This window comes from Aspergillus welwitschiae, assembly GCF_003344945.1.
Source record: "Aspergillus welwitschiae strain CBS 139.54b unplaced genomic scaffold BDQ94scaffold_92, whole genome shotgun sequence".
Taxonomy (NCBI): Eukaryota; Fungi; Ascomycota; class Eurotiomycetes; order Eurotiales; family Aspergillaceae; genus Aspergillus; species Aspergillus welwitschiae.
In genome coordinates this window covers 13925-34550 of record NW_020798786.1, presented here as the reverse complement: position 1 = coordinate 34550, position 20626 = coordinate 13925, and the positions used below count along the sequence as shown (strand labels likewise).

The following is a 20626-nucleotide window of genomic DNA, read 5'->3' as shown; positions in this document are numbered from 1 at the left end:
TGATACTAAACAGGCCCACCACTCCTGTCAGGGGCTATCTCCGGAGAGATTGATACTAAACAGGCCCGCCATTCCTGTGAAGGTGCACACTGTTGCGCTTGCGCATTCCAGTGAGTGAGGACAGGAAGCCTGGTCCTGGAGCGAACATGACTGGGAGACGCCGGCCTTATATCCCCAAGCGCTCCGGTCGCCCGGCAAGACCAACCGTGCAGCACTAGCATCCAGCCTCGCCAGATTCAAGTCAAGGACCATCATGTGGTGCAGATGAAGTTCAAGAGTCGCCAAAGTGCCGGGTACGGTATGCGGTCATCTCTGCGCGTGCTCCCGCCTATTACTCTGTATCAGGCTTTTTGATCGGGGCCACGCTTTGCCCTCAGAATAAAGAAGAGAGCGAACCTCGACGAGAATGCAAATTCATCTGCGCCCTTTGCTGTGGACTAATGAGATGGCATTGTGTCGGGGTGGGTGATTTCCCTGGCTCACTGACCCAGATCTAATGAGTAGGAAATCCTCGGCAACGGTGACCGGCACGCTCAAATAAGGTTGATTGGGGGCAACATACTGGCTGGTGCCGTGTGCTCAAGACGGAATATCTCAGTCACCGAGAGCCTGTCCGTTGGAGAACAGAGAAAGTTGTCGCTGTGCTTTGCCTTGGTGGTTACTGCTATCTTGAGGGCCAGGCAGTTGTGCTCATAGCAATGGAATTGCCCGACTCTGCATTTCCTGAGTTTAATCACATACTATCATGAGTAGTCATGTTGCTTTCAGCTATGATAGTCCGTTCTATTACAGCACCTATGTCACCAACTTCTGAATACCTGACCTGCGTTGCTTCTCATTAAGGTTATTTTATTGCTTTAGACGATGAAGTTCAAGCATAGATGGCTCGGTCAGATAAGAGGATATTGCGTTCACTGTTGATGATGGATGAATTTTTGACCACATGACGCGAGACCAGTCATAAACGACCGTGATTCTTTGCCACGACCTGCTACAGTACTGGTCTAGGTTAGCTCAGCTAGATGGCCGGGCTATGGGGGAAAAGCTCTTGTTAGAAGCGCCCGTGCTCGGTAGTCACCGTCAAAATATCGACCTCGGTCAAATCAACGAGACTGATGCGCACGTTGTCCATGGAGGCACTGATTGACCTCCCAATCTCTCCTCATCTCAAGTGACTCGGCAAAGTCATAACGTTCAGTCGGATGATTTGTAGATTCAACTGGGTGAGGAAAAGGTAGGTTTATAATTCAAACGAAGTACGGGTTTTTAAAAATGACCAGCTAAGGCTGTGTGCGACTGAAACCACGGTTTCCCTCGCTGGTACGCGAACGGTCAAGTTGTGAGATAAAATGCCCGCTCGTTTTGACGGGTTTCATTCTGCTTTCCCATTGACCAACATCATCATATGGCCTCACGCTTAGTAGGACGTGTAGATGACCATCTGTTTCTCATTTAAAATGGGCATGGTCAGGTATTCTATTCAACCGTCTTCTTTGGAACGGGTACGTGCCATGAGAAGTTGCGGGACATTGATGTTTGCAAAATTGCCCGGGTAGTATAGTGTTCCTAATCAGGTATAGAGCATCACGCTTGGCATTGAAGTGCGCGGTCTGTAAAGTCACCTTCATGGGCCCATCAAAGGCAGCCAGCTTTCGTGCAACCGTGTCCCGTCTACTGACCATCCTCTTTCTCGAAATATTATAAAGCATTGCCATAGATGTGACTTTCCATTTCCTACGCTTCGCTGGTCCTCTTACTGGAATGTGAAGGCTGACCTCTTGGTCTGAGGCCGACTCAACACCCCCGGCCCAGCGAGGATAAGAGATGTTTCAACCCTATACTCGAGCCTTCCTTGCAGATACTAGTCTGCTTAGGCGGGAGTTGCAGCAAGCCTGTGTACCCACCAAATGACAACAAGAGCTCATTTTGATTTGTAGCCACGAAAAACACGCTACGGTTGATGAGGTGCTGCTACATGTAAGCGCCCAAGTTTTATAGATTTTTGGTTCCTAGAGATTGGGCAGGATGCATCCTTCACGATGTAGGTGGGGTCATTTTTCGTTTCTTCTCCCAAGAGTGGCTTATAAATTTCCTACTTCCTACCGCACAGCTTCTTCATCGCTTCTGCAACGGCATGCTCATGTTCTTTCTTGGGATCTGTCTATACCAGTCCGGACATCTTCTTCGGTTGTGCAGGCGAATTCGTGTGTTCGTCGTGATTCGACGCAATCTGCCATTGAACTGTGAGTCCAGACACCTGCCCGAAGTAGGCAGAAATTTCCAGCTTATCGGATTCGGAGATGCCGACTTTAAAGGGACATCCAATTCGGAGTCGCCTCATTGCCTTCTGCTCGGCTCCGTACGGAGAACGTTTGACGGGAAGCGGGTGAGTAATATCGGATAAATGCAGACCAGTGTTTCTCCTAACGAGCACGCGTGATAGGTTGCGTCTCCGCTTTACGCGTGTCCACCTCAACTACGGTCCCAAAATCCAGACTTGCTATTTTTCGAAGCATGTTGGAGAAGGACATGGGCTGATTGTTTGCCTCGTCGTTGTGCGCTCTGCCCTGGGAGATGATCACGGCACTCACCCAGATGCTATGGATATGGCCGTTGAACACAAGCAATCTGGTGAGCCAGAGGAACGAAATGATGATACGTTTTTCTTGCAATCGATGTCCAAGTGTGGATGCCGTTGTGGGTTGCTTGAGAAGCCAAAAACATCGCTGACCGCTCCTATAGGACGATTTCTGTACTGCCAAAGGTAATCCTGAACCTCTGCTGCACGGTACCGAAAGGTGGGACATCATTTGCGAATATAGCCGATAGAAGGACGATACCATCTGACGTTTACTCCGCGCAAGTTGGCAAGGGATTGGGCGAAACTGTTCCCCTGCGTCCAGAACACCCAGGACGTCCCTGGTGGCGGCTGCGTAAAGGACGTGCGAATTGTTCCTAGACTGCCATAGCCGAAGTCAGTTTCCATGTCAATGCGCCCTGGGCATAGGAGAGCGTTATCCAGCTGGTTGATGACGTTGGTGGTCATGATCAAGATGTGGCCATCCCGCGCAGTTACGTCATGAATGCTGTAAAGCATAGCACACAGAGCGACTCCGTTGGAGGATAGTTTCACTGTCCGCTTCCATTTCAGGGCCTTGGTCGCCTTCGGACGCCCCGCGAACATTGTTGGGAACGTGATACCGATGTGCTCATGATGAAGCAACTCAAACACAATGGCCAGATCAGTTTCTCAATGCTCACCGCCAATGGCCTCTATCACAAGAGCAACGGGTAGGCATTGGTCTCCACTTGATGTTCATCCACTGACGAGAGAGGCCCCACACTACTCGGGACCCCAAGCGATAGCATGGAACGAATTGGCTGCCAAGTGTATCGGCGAGCCAAATCCACAGTAAGGAGGCACCCTCGCGGTGTAAAATAGACGGGGAATTACGGACTTTTCTCCACTTGTCGATGAGATCCAATGGGTAATGACTGTGTGGTGTCGAACCCTCAAAAGGCTAGATTATACAGTAGCGCCGTTACGAGAAATCAGCAGTCAACGAGAGAGGTAAGCCAACTAATTATGCTTGGAAAGAGTTCTCGCTGACTTAATGCTTGATTGCACAATTCATCTCAGCAAGATCGTACAACGGAAACATCCTTCACAGTGCTTATATCAAACGGATTCTGGGTATCGAGAGTGACACAATCAAGGATCGTCTAGCTACGGCGTTTCCATTTGCTAAGGAATAGGAGAGGGATCGAACTTTACTGACTACTACATAGCAAGTTTAGGTATCATCGAGCCGGCGTATTTGGCGGGGAGAATGACCCTTAAACCAACGTGTATTGATGCCTGAGGCAACTAAGGACGCCGGCCGAAGGGTGAGTAAGCTGGTAAACAACCAGACACGCTTTCCCCATTCTATTCCCGCGCCCGATAGAAATCTTTCCGCCGTTGAAATTATCTCACTCATTGATCATCTGAGTAACTCTTTCGAAGGGATGGAGGATACAATTGCCTACGACGTCGGTTGAAGAACAATACAATAAAGGCTGTGAGAAGCGGCAGAGACGCCATGAGGGCAGGCGCGAGATGAGGCCGAACGGCGAGTGCAACCTAACAACCTTCGATCACTGCCACATTACTTTGTTCTACGGGATCCAAAATGGGGCGGATGCGATCTTCACGACTCAGGGCGACGCAGCCGACCCAGTGAACCGTGAACCGACTCTACCCCAAGCACATCGTCCCTTGGCGTGACTTCTACCACCTACAGGAACAAGTCTGGGAGAACTTCGACCGCACCGCTGCCTTTACCTCTAGCCCACTGTCCCCTTCTGATACCCATTTCGATTATGTTGTTGAGAATATCTAGAACAGACCTATCTATTCGGAAGCATCTCTTCGGGATTTTGAGCGAGACACGGTGGACTATTTTGTCGACGTGTTGAGATATTCCCGAAACTCTCGGTCAAGACCTGCGGGCGTCTATCTATCGGCCCTCTCGCTGGAAACGAGGTCGGAAAGTACACAACTCGCGCTCGCGCTCACGCGCGTCGTCAACCTGGTGCAGCTACACCGAAGCACTCGTCTGCTGAAGGCAGCGACAGTGATCAAGAATCACTACCTTTCTAACCATCTGTAGCTCAGGGTTGCCGCACGACTATAAACGGGAGGGTTTCATCGAGGATGTCCTTGCAGAAGCAGTTCCATTGGGCAATTTAGGAGGACACTTAGTTGAGGCCCAGTCGGGGGTTTACATCTGTCTTAACTATTTGTCCTATTCATAACCCTCGTGATGTTTGTTGCACCTCACATTAGAGTGGAGAAAGCCAGTAATGTGCAGTGGTTTCCTTTGAGTAGATTTTACAACTGCACGAAAATCTGTATTTGTTGGCCTCAAAATTCTCCCAGTTGCTAGAAAATACCCGTCCATTTCATGCATCGTCATGGAGAATTGCAGCTCCCTTATCATGAAGTGCAACATCTCTTCGGACCTCGCCGATTAGAGAAGTTTATAAATCGACTCAGGAAGGTAAGAACGAATTGAACAAAAAATTCAGAAATTGACCTCCACAAAATGGTACAGGATGCTGACTGGCATCGTTTTATGCAATTCCACCCCCTAATTCAACATCAAATTGTATCTATTCCCAACAAGATATTCGACAAAACCAAGGTCATCTAATAGTTCCTCCCTGAAGCTGCGGCATGGCATCTCGTTTCCAGTCTGCGAAGTGTATGATTCCCACAATGCCATGCACATAGCGTCAGCTTTGTCGTGGGGTTGTGCAAAAAAGTCCAGAAGCTCTTGTGAAGGTAATTGGGACGTTGCGTCAAAGTGCCAAGTCAGAACGGCTAGTTTTAGAATGATGTCGTCGTGAAGCATGTCGGAGATACGTTTGGTATGCTCATCAAGGAGCGAGTTGTCACAGAGCAGAAACACTTCTGCCGAGGAATACCCTCCTATCCGGAGGCCCTGACATATATCCACGAGTACCTTGCGTTCGGGGTCAAGGCTCTGTCGAACTGGTGTCAACCCGAAGATCTCAAAGCCGAAGCACCATGCCTGCAGAGACTTTAAAGCCAACTTGGCCGGGGGAAGGAGGATCTGGCGAGGTAAAGCGCTCCTCATGTACGTTAGCAGAAACCCTTAAGGTACTTGGACTGGTCGCTAACCATTTTTCTCGACACGAAGTGAGATGTGTGAAACAGAGCCTGATCAGAACCTAAGTCTCAGAGGATGGCAACTAAGCCAAGTTCGAAGTAGCTGAGAGAAGTGATATATAGGCAAGAGATTCTCCTGATAGTTTATTTTCCCCACTACTCCAACGCCCCTCTCTCTTCTACGGCAAGGAGTGCCTCGTAGCGACCATCATCCTATGGATGGTACTTCGACGCAGGGGCGGTGTTATCTGCGTCTTTGTGAAGCTCCACATTCAACGTATTTCGGTGTATTGAAATTCGTGTGACGACGAATCACGGGCCTTGGTGTTTCTGGTCCCCGACCCCGACAGCCTCGCAAATAGGCTGTCCTCCGCCACCCCCACCGGATTCCGGCTGGCCGTGTGACAGATTCATTGTGATGAGAAAGCCCACTGGCTATATAGGGACATTAGCCTGCTGTTATGCTACAATACCTAAGACCGGATCTGTCCGATAGCTCCAAGCCATGCGCAAGCCCAGCAATAAGATGGCCCGGCGTTCAGCCGGTCTAGAGCTTCACGAAGTGCTGGGCTATCGGGTAAGGCGGTTATTTCCCGCTCATTGTTCGCTAAAACTTTATCGCGAATGCTCGATTAGTGGAAGTCTAGCCAGGTCCGCATCAGCTCACAGCCTCGCCCTGCTCGTTTGAGTTATATAAGAGATTCCTTTTTCCCATTTCATCACCGAGACTTACCTTTCTGACAATCTCATCGCTCGACATAGTTTTCTCTATAAGAAAGTTGGTTTCCAGTATGGTTCCAGCTGACGTATTGCTCGAAACTCTCGTCCCGGGCTACAGGCTTCTAGCTCGTTCACTTCCGTCTTATTTTCACGTTGATATAACCTCCTATCTTCTTGTCTTTGCAGGAAACCTCGCGTTCTGGGCGTATGCCATGCCATTGTTTTGGGACCGATTCCAATCCCTCCTTCTACTGTTCTCGACGTCGGTTGAAATTGGCTACCACGACGATTTGTATGATGATGCCATGCGATGGATTCTAAGCAAAGCACCTTGAGCCATACGTTGCGATTTGTTGCTGGCACAAGAATCAACTTTGCTACCCTTTGGGATGACACGAAGGAGGATGAGAGAGATCTGTCCGAAGCGGATCAACTGCGATTTGAAAATGATCCAAGGCCGTTTTGGATAAAGAGGACGGAACTTAATAATCTTCGAATAATTCGTTACACCCCCGCACCGGCTCAAACCCATTATTTTACCTACCGCGGATGTTTGATTGCTCTGCGTCGTCAACCGTATAAGGATGCCGGAAGTCCTTGGGTTGCAAGCATGGAAAAGCTATATTTTTATGCAGCCCCGTGGAAAAAGGATGTGTTAAAGGACCTTCTGTATAGCATCCAGAAGGCTTCTAGCGAGCATGACAAGCGTCGTGTTGTTGTGAAACGCGGGCTTAAACTGAAATCCGATTTCCAGTGGACACGGATGGCATCCAAGAAACCACGGCCCCTGTCGACAGTCATCATGGATTCGGAACTGAAAAGGGGTTATTGTCCAAGATATACAAAACTACCTACATCCTCGCACCCGTTCCTGGTACCAGTCCCGAGGTCTTCCGTATCGGCGAGGTTACCTATTTTACGGCCCGCCAGGTACAGGGAAGTCGAGTCTGTGTTTTGCAATTGCCAGTCTGGTGCAGCCTGAAATATTTATGGTCAGTCTCAGCGCAAGCGATCTTGACGAAAATGGCCTGGCTCTTCTGTTCCAGTCCCTTCCAAATCGATGCATCGTTCTGTTTGAAGATGTGGACCAGGCTGGCATCCGGAAACGCGACACCGATATTCCTCTGTCACGGAACCGGTGTGAAACAGACGAGATCACCGACTGCGACGGCTTAGAACGCCACGGTTCCGAGCGGCGATCAAGCAAAATAACTCTTTCCGCATTGCTCAATGTCATTGACGGTGTATCAGCGCAGGAAGGCAGAATCCTGATCATGACAACCAACCACATCGAAAAACTAGACGGCGCTCTCCTTCGTCCTGGACGAGTAGATATGCGAGTTCCGTTCCACCATGTCGACTCGTCAGCTATTCAGCAGCTTTTTCTCTCCTTCTTTCTAAAACCCACTGATACACTGGTTATGGACGGCACAGAGTTATTTAATTCGACCGATTCACCGTCTCCCGCGGCCCGCCCCGATTGGGATATTGAGGATATCATGAAATTGGCACTCGCATTCGGAGATAAAGTTCCTCAGGACCGTTACACTGCAGCTGAGGTTCAAAACTATCTGTTGTTACACAAGAATGATCCTAAGTCCGCAGTGCGTGATGTGGCAGATGGGTGGGTCAATCGTGCAACTGAACCATATCAAACCAGTCGCGTCTTGAAATGGCGTCAGGAGACATTAGAAAACAGCATGAAGGTCCAACAGAATAAATGTCTATTCCAGAGTGTATTGAGCTCTAATTAGTGGAACATGATACAAAATATATTTTCTAGGTTCTGCAAGATCTGGTGTTCCTCGTCGAGTAAGGTCTGCGTCTGCGGAATCCGTGCCGTCCGGGTAACTTGAACACGAGAATAGGGATATGTGTCAGGAGACTTGCATCAGTATTGGTATTGTAGTTCGACGGACACTTTCACATGCACTGCAGCTTGCCTCAAGGACGTATCATGAAGTAACTGCCACATTTTTAAAACATGCTTTTTGCAACTGCCATTCGAGGGACTCGGCAATCAAGGAAATCCCTGCCAGTTCAATATCCAAGTGCTGCTGAGCTATTCCATGTCGCCGTTTTTCGAAGTCAGGAACTGGAGTAGAGACCACTGACTGGACTTCGGATGCAAGATCGGAATCCCCACGATAACCCAAGTCCGTACTGCGCTCAGTGGAATTGGGATCGGCTGTACTGGGGTCAGTTCTCTGTCGCGTGGATATTGTTGAATCGGAAAATGCCGGACTTGCACTGCTACAGTCCGCTATACCATAGTCACAATTAACACTTGAGATATCATGACTTTTGAGATCCTCACTGTTCACTTTTTGTTGCTCATACCAGCGCCTTCCGAGTTTCCGAGCTCGACGATGGCACCCACTCTGTCTCTGTCGCCATCCTTTTCGGTTCTCATTTGCTTGGTTCTTACCTATCTCCAGTGCTCTACATTCTCTTGCACGGTGCGCACTGTTGTCTGCCTGGATTGATTGCTGCAACCGATGGTCTTGCACAATCTGTCCCCCTGTCCCACGCCCGGTTCTCCCTGGAACATGCGTATCATCAGCAGTATCCTCATCTGACACAACATGCCCAGCTTCATCATGCAGGACTGTGGCAGTATAAGATTTATAAATGTTAGGGTCATGATCGAGTAGAGGAAACGACGTAAGGTCTCCAAAATGGAAAAATAGACACAGCGACGAACGAAGAAGCCTGTTACTGTCTCGACCATGGGAACCTTATCGGCATGCAGATGATCGATAAATAGATAAAGGCTATCGTCATTGTGCGTCTGCATTCGCGACAGGCCACATCGCAGGCGTAGATTTGTAGAGAAATTTTCGAGATGCTCAGAAGACGTTCTGGCTTGGTCCGGAATAGCATTTTGAAAGCATTCGATGATTCTGTCGACTAACAATCCAAATATGTGTGGGTCATAGCGGAAAATACCAGGTTTGCGAGCCTGGAGTAATGCCGCACGTGCAATTGCCCGGTCTGGGGATCGATTAACTAGTCCTTCAATCTCAGTCGACCGAAAGCCAAGCCGGTAGGCGAGTCTAGCCATCTCACAGACTGTATGCTCGTCAGCCTTTGCACGATCGGAATTTGTGAACAACTTGGCGTCAGTCTTTGTATCGGCGGCATTAGCGGATAGTGTCTCATGGCATAGAGCCAGACCTGGCGATATCCGAGCTCGAACTGCTCCGTGGGGCTCACACGTGTTGTCCGGAAGGAGGACTCTGATATTGCACTCCTATGCCCTGGGTATATCTGATCGGACTGACACGGTTAATTGATCCTCTAGCTTCACATGATGCGGCGGCGCATGACGTTATGTTCCTATCATGAATACAATAGGTGGGTCGGCAGAGGCAGACTTCCAGAAACGTCACGTGATACGACGCCAAGGGCATACCCTCACCTAGACCTCGCCAAAACGCGGGTTGGGTTGGGTTTTCATTTTCTGAACCTGTTCAATATCACGTGATGTCACATTGGCAGGGATTGGGAACAGAGATATATATATATATATATGAGGCATCCCGCCCCTGTAAGGATAGAAGTAGCAACTAACAATCAATCAATCTATTCTCACTTCAACACATGGGTTTGCTGACTAAGACCCAAACCCGCCCATGGGTTGGGTTCTTGGCGGGTACCCATGGGCTTGGGCGGGCTTTGGCGAGCTCTACCCTCACCTGCCATACAAGCCGACCAGTAATTTCTTGGTATGGGCACTCATGGGGAGGGAGCCTGTGCACAACGTTACATCGGACTCATGTCGATGTTGGCACTGTATATTTCACAAGGTAGAGGTAATTTCAATGATCACGCATCTCACTGACGACGTAGCGCAACGATCTTATATTACGAGGCAGACGCCCGCTCCCATTCTCGCGAGAGGAGAATTGATTCCGGGATTGCTGGGCCTTTATGAGAGTCTTTTTCAAATGCGAACGGGCAACGTCATAGAAGCGTGAATTATTACTGAACAAAAGGCAGGATATGACACCTAACATACTCCGGGTACTCCGCCCGGAATCCCTCAAACAATGGTGTTGGCGGTCGAAAACGGTGTCAAATTGCTACTGATTTTTTTATCTCATTGCAGTCCACCAGGAAGCTTTGACCTGTTTCTAGAGTCCTTGTGCGTGAGAACCTGTCTGTATTTATGAAATGATATCAATTGGTCTAGTGGGGCCTGACGATACGGTGGTTGTTCTGCTTCGTTTGATGTCCCTCCGTCCAATACAGTGGTTGGTGATGGGACTACCAACAGTTGGCATTACTCACCAACAAAACCAACCGGAGATTATAGCCTCACTTAGTGGTGTACTTGGTTAGTTCTTCCGGCTCTCAAAGACGTCTAGTTTATTAGCAAGGGGATACCAACCATATCTGCCATCACTGCTCTTCAGCAAATTTCGCGCAAGATGCCGAATAACATCAAGTTCCGATCATCCCGGTCTTCTCTGGAACATCAAATACTGGTAAAATGGGTGTTATTAAATTATTTGGCAAGCTATTGTATAACTCGTTCTAGGAAGCGAAGAACCAATCATGTTAAAGACGCGATATTTAAGCAATTATCCCTGAAAGCCTGTTGAAAGATATAGTAAGCAATGAATGATATGGTACTCCTCACTGCACATTCTTGGATCTCTTTTTCTTTTTTCCCTTTCTACAGGGCAGTTTCGGGTCAGCGTAATACTGCTCTTCCGGACATGCAATTTCAGGCTCGGCGTTATCAGGATCCAAGCATGAGGGCTTCTCCGCAGACTGACCGGATTCAAGACTCCATATCTCCGAGGTTGACTGGGAAGCGAATATCATCGACTGTTCACTAATAGATTCACCCATATCAGTTTTTAGCTCAGCATCTATCTCGTCAGAGTTGCCACAATACTGTGAATCGTCGTGGTCAGAAAAACCGATTTGTGACGGGCCGTGGTCATTTCGGTCTCGGGGCTTGTCATATAACCGGCGTACCTCTTTTGTCAAATTCGTGCCAACACCTCGACTTCCAACAAATTGTCGGCAAGTGCTTAAACCATTCCCGAGAATCTGTAGTTTCTTGCTCAATTGTTCCCGTACTGCATGATTTTCTTCAGACTCGCCAGCGATGCGAGATACCAGCTCCGGCGGCATTCCGAAAACTTTGATAGGCGTAAAGAGAGAAGCAAGAGACTGGACCAGTCTAACCTCGACAACCTCAACCGCCACGTCGTCGATGAATCGCTTTAGTGCCACCTGCAGTAGTCAGCATTAACAATGGCAAAACCGTAAAATGTAGCATTTCACTGTACCTTATAATAGGCAAGCATGCAATCCAAAGCTTCATCCGACGCAAAACGCGTCATATCTGGTTCAGTACACTCCAGAAGTGACGCATGAAGATCCTGTAAACAGTATGTCTTAGAGAGGTATAGCGGCTTTTGTAGGTCGTCCACCCCAGAGAAACGCTGAATGATTCCCTTCAAGTCTGCTGCGCGCCTACCAGCGCGGCCATTCTGTAGGTTCTCCATATAGTAGTGATTGTAGGTGATTGGGTGACTTTTCTGGTGGCTTGCAAGTAGTTCCTCGCATTTCGTTGTTAGAACCTCCTTGAGTTGACGTAGTGCAGGCGAAATGACCTGGTCGAAGAGAGCGGCGGAGGTTGCTTCATCAGCTATGTAGCCTATCACAAGCGACATAAACCTTTCGACTTCTATCCAAATCGAGAGAATATGTTGGTGTGTTATAGCTGTCCAGGGCCGACATTGTTCCAGGAATAGTTCGCCCACAATCATAGGATTGAACGTGCCAGGTAGCTCCCGTCCTCGTGTCCGTTTCATAAGGACCTGAATATATTCAGTGAATTCGCTGCGAGTCACCGTGATTTGTCCTCCTCGACCATCGATTCGATCAGTGTTTTCGACAATTCTGCGGTAGTGGCCTCGGCTATTGAGACGCTCGGCAAAGGCCTCGGTCAGATTCTGGACCACAGCACGAACCCGCTTCTGCCGCCCCGTAGAAGACTGAATATCTTCAAAAAATGCCTCATTATATGTTCCATCCACAGCAGCCTTGACCAGAATTTGAAAGTGTTGACTGATGCTCAGAAGATACGTCCTTTGCTCATCCAGAGTAGCTCGGGGCTCGCCAAGCTTTTTCAATTGCTGTATGCAATCTTCCTCCTTTTCTTCTATTTCCTTGATAAGACTTGGAAGCTCAGCCGCAATCTGTCGCAGAAGCAATCCGCTGAGACGGTTACGTAGCGAGCCAACCCCTACCAACGGAGCTGGCATCTCTCCCCAGGCCCCCTGGGAGAAAAAGTCTCGTTCTTCCTTGTCACGATCCGAAAGGGTACAAGAGCCCTGGTCAGTATCCATATTCTTGAGCGCATGCCATCCAAGCCGAAATTCAACGTCCCGATTTTTCGCTAATGATATGAACATTCTCTCGCTTTCAGAATTTGCGACCAGTGTATCGGGCTTGGTAATAACGCCTAAGGTTCGATTGCCCGACGGATCAGCATCCCTCGCCAATCGTAAAACAATTTGATTCGCATAGTCACTTTTCGCTGAGACCACCGCCAGGATGATACTCCGCGGCTCCCTCATATATGACTGGACCACCTCCTGGACCAACTGAACATCTGCGGCAGATTGATGTTTTGTTTCGGAGTGTATAAGTCCTGGCAGGTCAACGATGGTCAAATGCGGTCGGTCCGGCCCGGATATCTCAACTCGTAGAAGATCGTTTGAGAATGCTTTCCCATGTGTGGATATGCCCATTGCCGCTTTGGCATTATCAACCAGCGGGGGCAGTCCGTCAAACCCATCAAGCTCTTCGCAGAAGTTCCCCAGCGACTGCTGTTCTACTTCACTGCGCGAGTGATGCGGTACAATAGACACCCTTACTCCGACATTAGTGTCTTTCCGGAGTACAAGTTCTGTTGGAAAACGGGTACAGAGATTGCTCTTGACCGGAAAGGAAACTCCAGAGATGGCTTCCAGCACAGAGCTCTTTCCAGAGGACTGGTCACCGCACACAATGATCTGCGGTAGAGACACATAATGACTAATCCCCTGGGATCGAAGCGTATCGATAGCGTTCAAGAGATGAAGTTGTTCACGAGAGCACAGACTGTCAAGGGCGTCGGAGTGCAATTCTCTCAAAACCATGATATCGTGAATGAGAAGGATTTGGGTCCACTATAAAATACAGAGACTCTTCGAAAGAGTTATGTCTGTAAGAAAGGAATAAATACGTAAGAAACTAGATGATCTGTGGTGGGTAGACAGATTCCGGGTTGGACATCAGGACATTTATATAGTGTGGTATGTTATCTGTTTTGATTCTTATCTACCTCATTCCCACCTAGATGGACTGGCCTTAGTTAGCGTTAGTGAGCCAACGACTGGCATAATTAGCCTGTCTTGTCCGCTTGTAGCTGAACGGGGAAAAAGCCAAGGCTGAGAATAACTGACGGAGGAATGATGCATACTTGAAGTGAAAGCGGGATGGTTGCAACGCCATTTTCCATTGCCCATAGATAGCCTAGTTAATTACGGTAACTGACTCACTACAATATATTGATTATGCGAAATTAATGCTAGCTTGTGAGTACCAGATTTTCTCGGAGGTGAACAGCTCTGTCACAGTGAGAAATAGCAATGCAGTAACAGATTATCTTCCCCTTGGTCTTCAGAGGAGATAAGAAAAATAAAAAGAAAAGAACGTTTTCAACACTCGCTCCCTCGCAAGAATGGATTCTTGCATCCGAGGGGAAATTACTTTTGATATTTGATGGTACTTGCGGAATGTCATGCAAGAAGCGATGCCGGTGAAGGCGGGTGGGTGGTGCACAGGTATGTGGCGGTCTGGCAGATTCGCAAACAGGGGGTATCGTAACCTTGGTGTCGTAAACCCCGAAGTTGGAATGATATGCACGTCGAATTCCTCACTAGTCAACTCATCAACACATACCTCCTATAGAACTCTCCGGCGCGCTTCCTGACTTGGTGACAATTCCTTGGGGCCCGTCAAGGTAAAATGTCGAATGTCACGCACAGGCCGCTGGAACAGTACCAGTGTGGTGGTGGGGATCTTACGTGGATTTCTTGTAAGCAAAGCTCTTTGAATAGTTAAGTCAACGGAAGATTGATAATGCAGTATCTCGCACACGTACTGTATTGTATTGAATACTAGCCGAAACCTAGAGAAGGAGCTCCAGGCCAGATGACTAGTAACTCACCGTAGTCCTAGCAATTGTCACGCTCGGAATATTCGTCAGAAGCCAATCCCTTTCTGCTCCACCATACCATGCCATAATACTCGACTCCCATACATAATCAACAGTATAACTTTCATTCTTCTCCGTCCTTGCCAATACTGACCCTCCACTCAGTCTCTCCATTGTAATGAACCTACCTCTTGAACCTCGAAGTTCTTCAACTTCGTGTTCTACAAGTACCATGCAACACCTAAGAAGTGCGACTACGGCAATATTCACTTCTGGGAAGTCCTTTGCTCGAGAGCATACAGCCGCACTAGCCTTTGGTAGTACGGGACTTGCCCTCGCTACGGCACCTATCGCTGGCCCTGCAATATTAGGTGCTGCCGGTTTTGGCGCTACAGGGCCTGTTGCGGCTTCACTTGCTGCAGTATGGCAATCTTCAATCGGAGCAGTTCAAGCTGGGAGTCTGTTTGCCACATTACAAAGTGCTGCGATGGGAGGTGCTGCTGCGGGAGGATTCACAACAGCATCGAATATTGGTATCGCGATGGTGGGATCCGCGGCGATCGGAACACGGTGGACTTATAGCAAAGGAGTACCACGGATGAGGCATGATGTCAAAAGTACTGATAAAGCTGGATACTGTGGTACTATAGCTCTTTCTCCCTGAACGCTTATCAAGGCTAACTCAGATATAGATAGCGATCAGCCAGATGATGAATTTGACCACAAGGCAAGCAATCCACAGCCTTGTGATAAAAATGATAGTTTGGTAAAGGAATGGGCAAAATTGCTTCAAATAGACCCATCTTGATTGGATATTCCCAACGTCGTACACCAGAGCAACGTGCAAGAGGAAACCCGTTCAGATATTTATCATAGCCATATCTACAGATGTTTCGCCTTTTATCTATCCTTACCAGCCGATCCTTCGGGATCTCTTACAATCAACGATGACGACGGTAAGGATTCATACTCCGAAAAATCGCCTTAGATAATACCTATACCAGTAGGTCTCTTTCTTGTAAAGAGTTGATTATTGAGAGCCAAGAAATCCAATAACTAGCCTGAGCTTTGCAGCGGGATGCTATGGTTATGTGGAGGTATGATAACATCTGCGAATCGACGTTGCGATTAAACGGAAAGTATAAGGGGATTGATCAATTGATTCATGCCGTCCGGCTGCATGTACTGGCGTCAATCACAATCAATTTCCTGGACCAATCGGGTAGCGCCACTAATTCCTTTTGAGAAGTTAAACGGCGGCTTCAACTTCGTATCATCTCGGAATTTGGATGCTTCAAAGCAATAATAACGACTCTGAATTCGGCTAAGCTTACTATGCCCATCTGGTAGATTCCCTTTGTCTCGTCACTTTCTATCACACAGTAATGCAGTTCAATTTCTTTAGGACTACAGCTTGTGTATCCATGTAATTCCTCCCGTAAATGGAAGCATGATATATCTATATATATAATGACTATCGTCACCACCGACCAGCGGCGTACGTAATAGACCTTTCCCTTCAATGCCCAGAGACCAAATACATTTGTCACCGATTTGCATAATGGTTCTAGATATTTCCATAATACTCCGTATAGTCGGCGTTCAGTGCCTGATATGATACATGCGCGAATGACTTCGCTTGACCGGTCAATCCGGGGACAATCACCCGCCTAAAGAAAGGCTATGGAGTTCGTAATTCATCGCAGGGCGAGGTGAGGGGCGGAACCAATTGTCGTCTGCAGTCGCATCTTGTGCTCCAAATGTAAAACGTCGTGTGCAATGGGCTTGGAGAGACTGGTCAAGCTAAATCCTCTCTCAGCGACGTACCTATCTAAGCTATCCGAAACATATATCACATTTGCCCCCTTTTCTTGCCGCCTCTGATACCTAATGGAAATTGGACTCATCTTCTGGCACAGTAGAGATATGAATCCCAAATAGAGGACATCCTTGCCTGCAAGTCGTATAAAATTGATCCTGATTATAAGTTCTGACAGTTTGTCACGTTTATTTATGTCTAAGAGGCATCCGCGAAAGGTTTCACAACGAAGATACACGAAGCTGATCCGCTGACCGGAACAAATTATTGCTGTGTATTACACAATGAGTAATTAGCGGCCCAACTGCATTTGCTGCACTAATAAATCTTCCACTCCCAGCCTGCAAGTGTAGACATAGCTGTTCTCCTACTGCTTCCTCGCATTCCTACCAAACAATACAATAATGTTCGCTTGGTTCGACTGGAAGTAGTTGATTGTTTCTACACAGGTAGGTGCTGATTGTGTAGGGCTCTGGTAAACACAGGGCGAACCGGAGACATTCTACCAGCTGGTGTCTAACGAACCTGGTCCCGACTCCCCACGACCCACTTCCGAGCACAGTTTCCCAAAGCGAATAGACCTTGATGCTATGTGGTACCTTCACCCAGCAAAGGTCAGCCCCAGCGTCGGATGATCCTCGATCCCTGCGCAAAAGTCAGTATCATGTCGATGGAGGTATATAACGCAATCAGCGGAATAGAGCTCCAGCCCTACCAAGTAGAGACTGCTGCAGCTACGGGGCAACCTGATCAACAGCCACAAGGGGCAGTTTAGTTTCAATGGCACTTCTATAAGGGGATCAACTTGTACAAACAAGCTTCTATGCTGTCCTCAAGGCAGGTTTTGACCTTCTCCTGGGAGATCCTTCAATACGGCAAAATGAGGTGCGCCTGGTTAGATGGTACAAAGTAGGTAGGAAAGATTGTTAAATGATTTAAAATATGGCGATGAGATAATATCCATCATCAAAGCCAGAAGGCTTGTGTTATTTGCAGAGAAGCCAGGAAAAGGAGTATCACCTAATAAGGTTTGGAAGAGGCGTCCAATGGAAGGCTGGGCCTTGAGCTAATGAGACGGTGATGAGATTGCTCTGCTTTTACTTTTCTTATATGGGCTTATACCGATCAAGATTGCTGTCCGACTGTAAGATATTCATACGACTGTCATACACCGAAATGATAGTTTTTATTTGGTTCGTTCTCTTGCACTTATCACTTGTCTTGTGCTACTGCGCACCGTTCCTCGCAATCCTCCTCTTTTCTACCCCCTGCTAATATAAGTACCAAAACAAACGCTCTGCAACTAATAGTTCTCTAACTGATAATCTCTGTGAGAGTTTGACAATATATTCTCTCTGTTGGAACCAATACCCGAGTGATACCAGTAGCCATTAGAGAGATATCTCTTTTGGTCTACTTGGTAAATGCCTCAACATAGGGGCGGTCCTACTTTAACATACCATGGTGATATAGACCATTATGATGTAACGGCAAGCGCAGGGTCAAGAAGCAGGACTCATGTTGGAGTAAGATGCGAGGAGTACCATTCAACGTGACAGCCGTACCGGCTCTAGGGGCCCAATAGCCTGGGATGGAAGCCATAACATGGAGACAATGGAAATTCAGTAAAAGGGTAGATGGAAAGTGGATGAAGTTACAGAAACAAGTAGGAAGTTCGAGAAATTCAATTTTATTCGTTCGTTCGTTACCTTTAAAGGGGTAGCTTTAGGCTTCGACCGGTCATTGCAATTCATTGTTGAAAAATGGCGAGATACATACATCGAAGGTTCCTACCGTCTTTGGATGAGTGGCGGCTCTGGTTCGAAGGCGCCTGTGAATGGGAGATGTAAAACAGGCGGATCAAAGTTCTTAATTTCTGGGTGTGAGTCTGATCCATTCTCGAACTCTAGTACGCTGCCATATCTTCGTAGAACCTTGCAAACTGATCTCGAAGTCCCGTAACTAGGCAAGACCAAACAGACTCTCTATGGGACTGAACTTTCCAGTATGCCTCAGATGTTACTGAGCGCCAAGCTTTCTGCGAGGGCGTCTTCTTTGCCCGTTCAGAACGGGCGTTTGCCTTTCTTTGTACTCGTTATGGATCTCCCTCAGAGAAATCGTAACAGGCCGCCTTCATAAGCTTATGCTTTCAAGAAATACTTCCTATTCTCAATTGTATATGTGCACAATTCTTCCAACGTATGGAAAATTTCCAAGTGACCGCCTGTCCGGCTCGACTGCAAGAAATAGACCAAATTGAGGTGAGTGTAGACCACAACCTTTGAGACCACAACCTTTGTTTTTGTTGGCCCTGATTTAACATCATATGGATATATCTAAGGGCAAACCTGTTGCGCGTTACGGCGTTCATTATGTATCGGGATTATATTCATGCAACGGCAAATTCTCTGCCATGATGCCAGAGTCTTCGCATCGGTCCCAACCGTCGAATTGTGGGCTTGGATCACCGCAAATCGAAACGACTGCCTGTCGCATTCTCGCGCAGCCTCCTTCGATGTAACCCAAAGTAGTCACACATATGGTAAAACTTGCATGAATAGGCCCATCTGGGTTGTGGGCAAACCTTGGATACTTTGCAGAGAACGCATCGATTTCATCTATAAGTAGGTTGGCCTGATTGCTGTCTACTATCAACAAGAAACTTGATATGACCGACAAAGTCAGTAGATCAGTTCCGTCTATAGCTCATCAAAGGTATAAAAGCTACGAATACGGCGGCGATCAAGCCTTTCTGGCAGAATAATGAGCAGAATTCGTTGTGCATTTGTCTTACTTTCAATTCCTTGCAAATTGGGCGAGTAACCAACCAAGGGAATCGAAGTATGTCGGCACTCACGCCGTTTCGAGAGGTTCGATAAGGGGTCGCAGTTACGAATGCATCTTTTTGCTTAGTAACACAGCTTGAGGTAACTAAGTGAGACTCAAATGAAGAGGGAGGGGTTATCTGCTGAGACTATTTTCCTGCGGTTATTGGTTGTCATCTCACTGTGGGCTTGGCATGTCAAGGGCCCTTGCTTGTCTACATGATTCTCAGAGGTCAAAGCAAGTTGTGCTTAACGCAAGGGATCCAGCACACGAAGCCGCAATTGCGCTCCATCGCCTGCCCCATGTCGTCGTATGCAAAGTCCGTCCCAAGCAGGGGTATCGTCAAATGTATTCCTGACTTGGCGGTGAAAGATCCTTGTAGCACCTCTTGATGCGAACAATAATCTAGCTCCAGAGAATCGGCCGTAGATGGAGAAGTACGGATACGGCAGTTACTCTACGTAAGAGAATGTATTCCACAGATAGCCACGTCCAATTGACAAATGCCTACCAACGTTATTCTTCCTGGCTGCTGCGGCGAACTGCCAGGGAGGTACTTGCCACAACATCAATCTGACGGAAAACCCTCTACCTAATATTACCTGCAGTTACAAGGACACACTCAATTGTGGTCGCATTCCTCACCTGCTTTCCTGAGTATACGTATAGCATATACATTTACGCACCTCATTCCATGCGCCTTTCCATTTGAGCGATTACTAGTCATCATCCTTCGCTCGCTGAGTAAAAAACTCTAGGAAATATTCATTTTGTGCCCTCTCTTAATACAATATTTAGAGGTACACAACGATTTGGCTCATCATGTCTCAACTCCGTCCCTCTCCATAACGGAGCTGTGTATATGATACACGTCACTACCTCTAAACTGTTGACGGAGTCCTGTATAGGACCGGGGTAAGTGCTTTTAAGACCTTTCGCGAGCCTGCTCAGCTTGCCTTAAGAGGCCCCGGTATTGTTACCCTCAGCAGCGTGCGGTTCCTTGCTAAGATACTTGTTCCCTGTTTTTTTTTACCATATTTTTTGTGGTACGTCTAACCGTTCTTGGGCCAGTCACGCCTGTAACGTTATAATACGTTCATACACTCCTACAATAATACATTCGTACACTCCTACATCAGAAATGTGGCAGCTACGTGGGTACCTTCAAAAATAAATTTGACCAAGTGAGTCGCTGCATGGCTGCCCAACGTAAGTGGCTAGACCGCTGTTCCAGCCCACGGGGATATCCGTTGCACAAACCTTTCAGATTAGCGAGGCTGGTAATGAAATTGAGCCTAATATATAGGGAGTCATCTCCTTCACGGGGTATCGAGCTTCTCATCTCTTCATATGTGGTAGA

At 47.7% G+C, this 20626-nt stretch overlaps 9 protein-coding genes across 9 annotated transcripts; 5 read left to right on the top strand and 4 right to left on the bottom strand.

Annotated features, from left to right (window-relative positions):
• The first annotated feature begins 1945 nt into the window (after nt 1-1945).
• BDQ94DRAFT_186428 (uncharacterized protein) lies at nt 1946-2517 on the top strand. The gene is made up of 2 exons (XM_026775145.1): nt 1946-2208; nt 2249-2517. Exons 1-2 carry the CDS (start codon nt 2026-2028, stop codon nt 2402-2404), a joined length of 339 nt encoding a protein of 112 aa, XP_026619728.1. The 5' UTR covers nt 1946-2025; the 3' UTR covers nt 2405-2517.
• Nucleotides 2518-2806: 289 nt separating this feature from the next.
• BDQ94DRAFT_176211 (uncharacterized protein) lies at nt 2807-3184 on the bottom strand (the record flags this gene model as incomplete). Its single annotated transcript, XM_026772643.1, has 1 exon — nt 2807-3184. The coding sequence occupies one exon, from the start codon at nt 3182-3184 to the stop codon at nt 2807-2809; it is 378 nt and encodes a 125-aa protein (XP_026619727.1).
• Nucleotides 3185-3233: 49 nt separating this feature from the next.
• On the top strand, nt 3234-3416 carry BDQ94DRAFT_164259 (uncharacterized protein; the record flags this gene model as incomplete). The annotated part of the gene is made up of 1 exon (XM_026769964.1): nt 3234-3416. One exon carries the CDS (start codon nt 3234-3236, stop codon nt 3414-3416), a length of 183 nt encoding a protein of 60 aa, XP_026619726.1.
• A 592-nt stretch (nt 3417-4008) lies between these two features.
• BDQ94DRAFT_164258 (uncharacterized protein) lies at nt 4009-4267 on the top strand (the record flags this gene model as incomplete). Its single annotated transcript, XM_026769963.1, has 2 exons — nt 4009-4032; nt 4067-4267. 2 exons carry the CDS (start codon nt 4009-4011, stop codon nt 4265-4267), a joined length of 225 nt encoding a protein of 74 aa, XP_026619725.1.
• A 647-nt stretch (nt 4268-4914) lies between these two features.
• On the bottom strand, nt 4915-5923 carry BDQ94DRAFT_131369 (uncharacterized protein). The gene is made up of 2 exons (XM_026763963.1): nt 5687-5923; nt 4915-5618 (listed from the first exon to the last, which is right to left on the bottom strand). The coding sequence occupies exons 1-2, from the start codon at nt 5687-5689 to the stop codon at nt 5133-5135; spliced, it is 489 nt and encodes a 162-aa protein (XP_026619724.1). The 5' UTR covers nt 5690-5923; the 3' UTR covers nt 4915-5132.
• A 238-nt stretch (nt 5924-6161) lies between these two features.
• BDQ94DRAFT_186424 (BCS1 and AAA domain-containing protein) lies at nt 6162-8250 on the top strand (the record flags this gene model as incomplete). The annotated part of the gene is made up of 4 exons (XM_026775144.1): nt 6162-6686; nt 6722-7190; nt 7276-8018; nt 8178-8250. Exons 1-4 carry the CDS (start codon nt 6466-6468, stop codon nt 8248-8250), a joined length of 1506 nt encoding a protein of 501 aa, XP_026619723.1. The 5' UTR covers nt 6162-6465.
• A 2785-nt stretch (nt 8251-11035) lies between these two features.
• Nucleotides 11036-13560, bottom strand: BDQ94DRAFT_164255 (P-loop containing nucleoside triphosphate hydrolase protein; the record flags this gene model as incomplete). Its single annotated transcript, XM_026769962.1, has 3 exons — nt 11036-11458; nt 11489-11644; nt 11701-13560. The coding sequence occupies 3 exons, from the start codon at nt 13558-13560 to the stop codon at nt 11036-11038; spliced, it is 2439 nt and encodes an 812-aa protein (XP_026619722.1).
• A 1293-nt stretch (nt 13561-14853) lies between these two features.
• BDQ94DRAFT_186421 (interferon alpha-inducible IFI6/IFI27 family protein) lies at nt 14854-15609 on the top strand (the record flags this gene model as incomplete). The annotated part of the gene is made up of 3 exons (XM_026775143.1): nt 14854-15238; nt 15314-15387; nt 15457-15609. 3 exons carry the CDS (start codon nt 14854-14856, stop codon nt 15607-15609), a joined length of 612 nt encoding a protein of 203 aa, XP_026619721.1.
• A 2972-nt stretch (nt 15610-18581) lies between these two features.
• Nucleotides 18582-20608, bottom strand: BDQ94DRAFT_164253 (uncharacterized protein; the record flags this gene model as incomplete). The annotated part of the gene is made up of 9 exons (XM_026769961.1): nt 18582-18677; nt 18789-18927; nt 19034-19145; nt 19358-19361; nt 19538-19641; nt 19778-19868; nt 20154-20209; nt 20317-20343; nt 20527-20608. 9 exons carry the CDS (start codon nt 20606-20608, stop codon nt 18582-18584), a joined length of 711 nt encoding a protein of 236 aa, XP_026619720.1.
• Nucleotides 20609-20626: the final 18 nt, after the last annotated feature.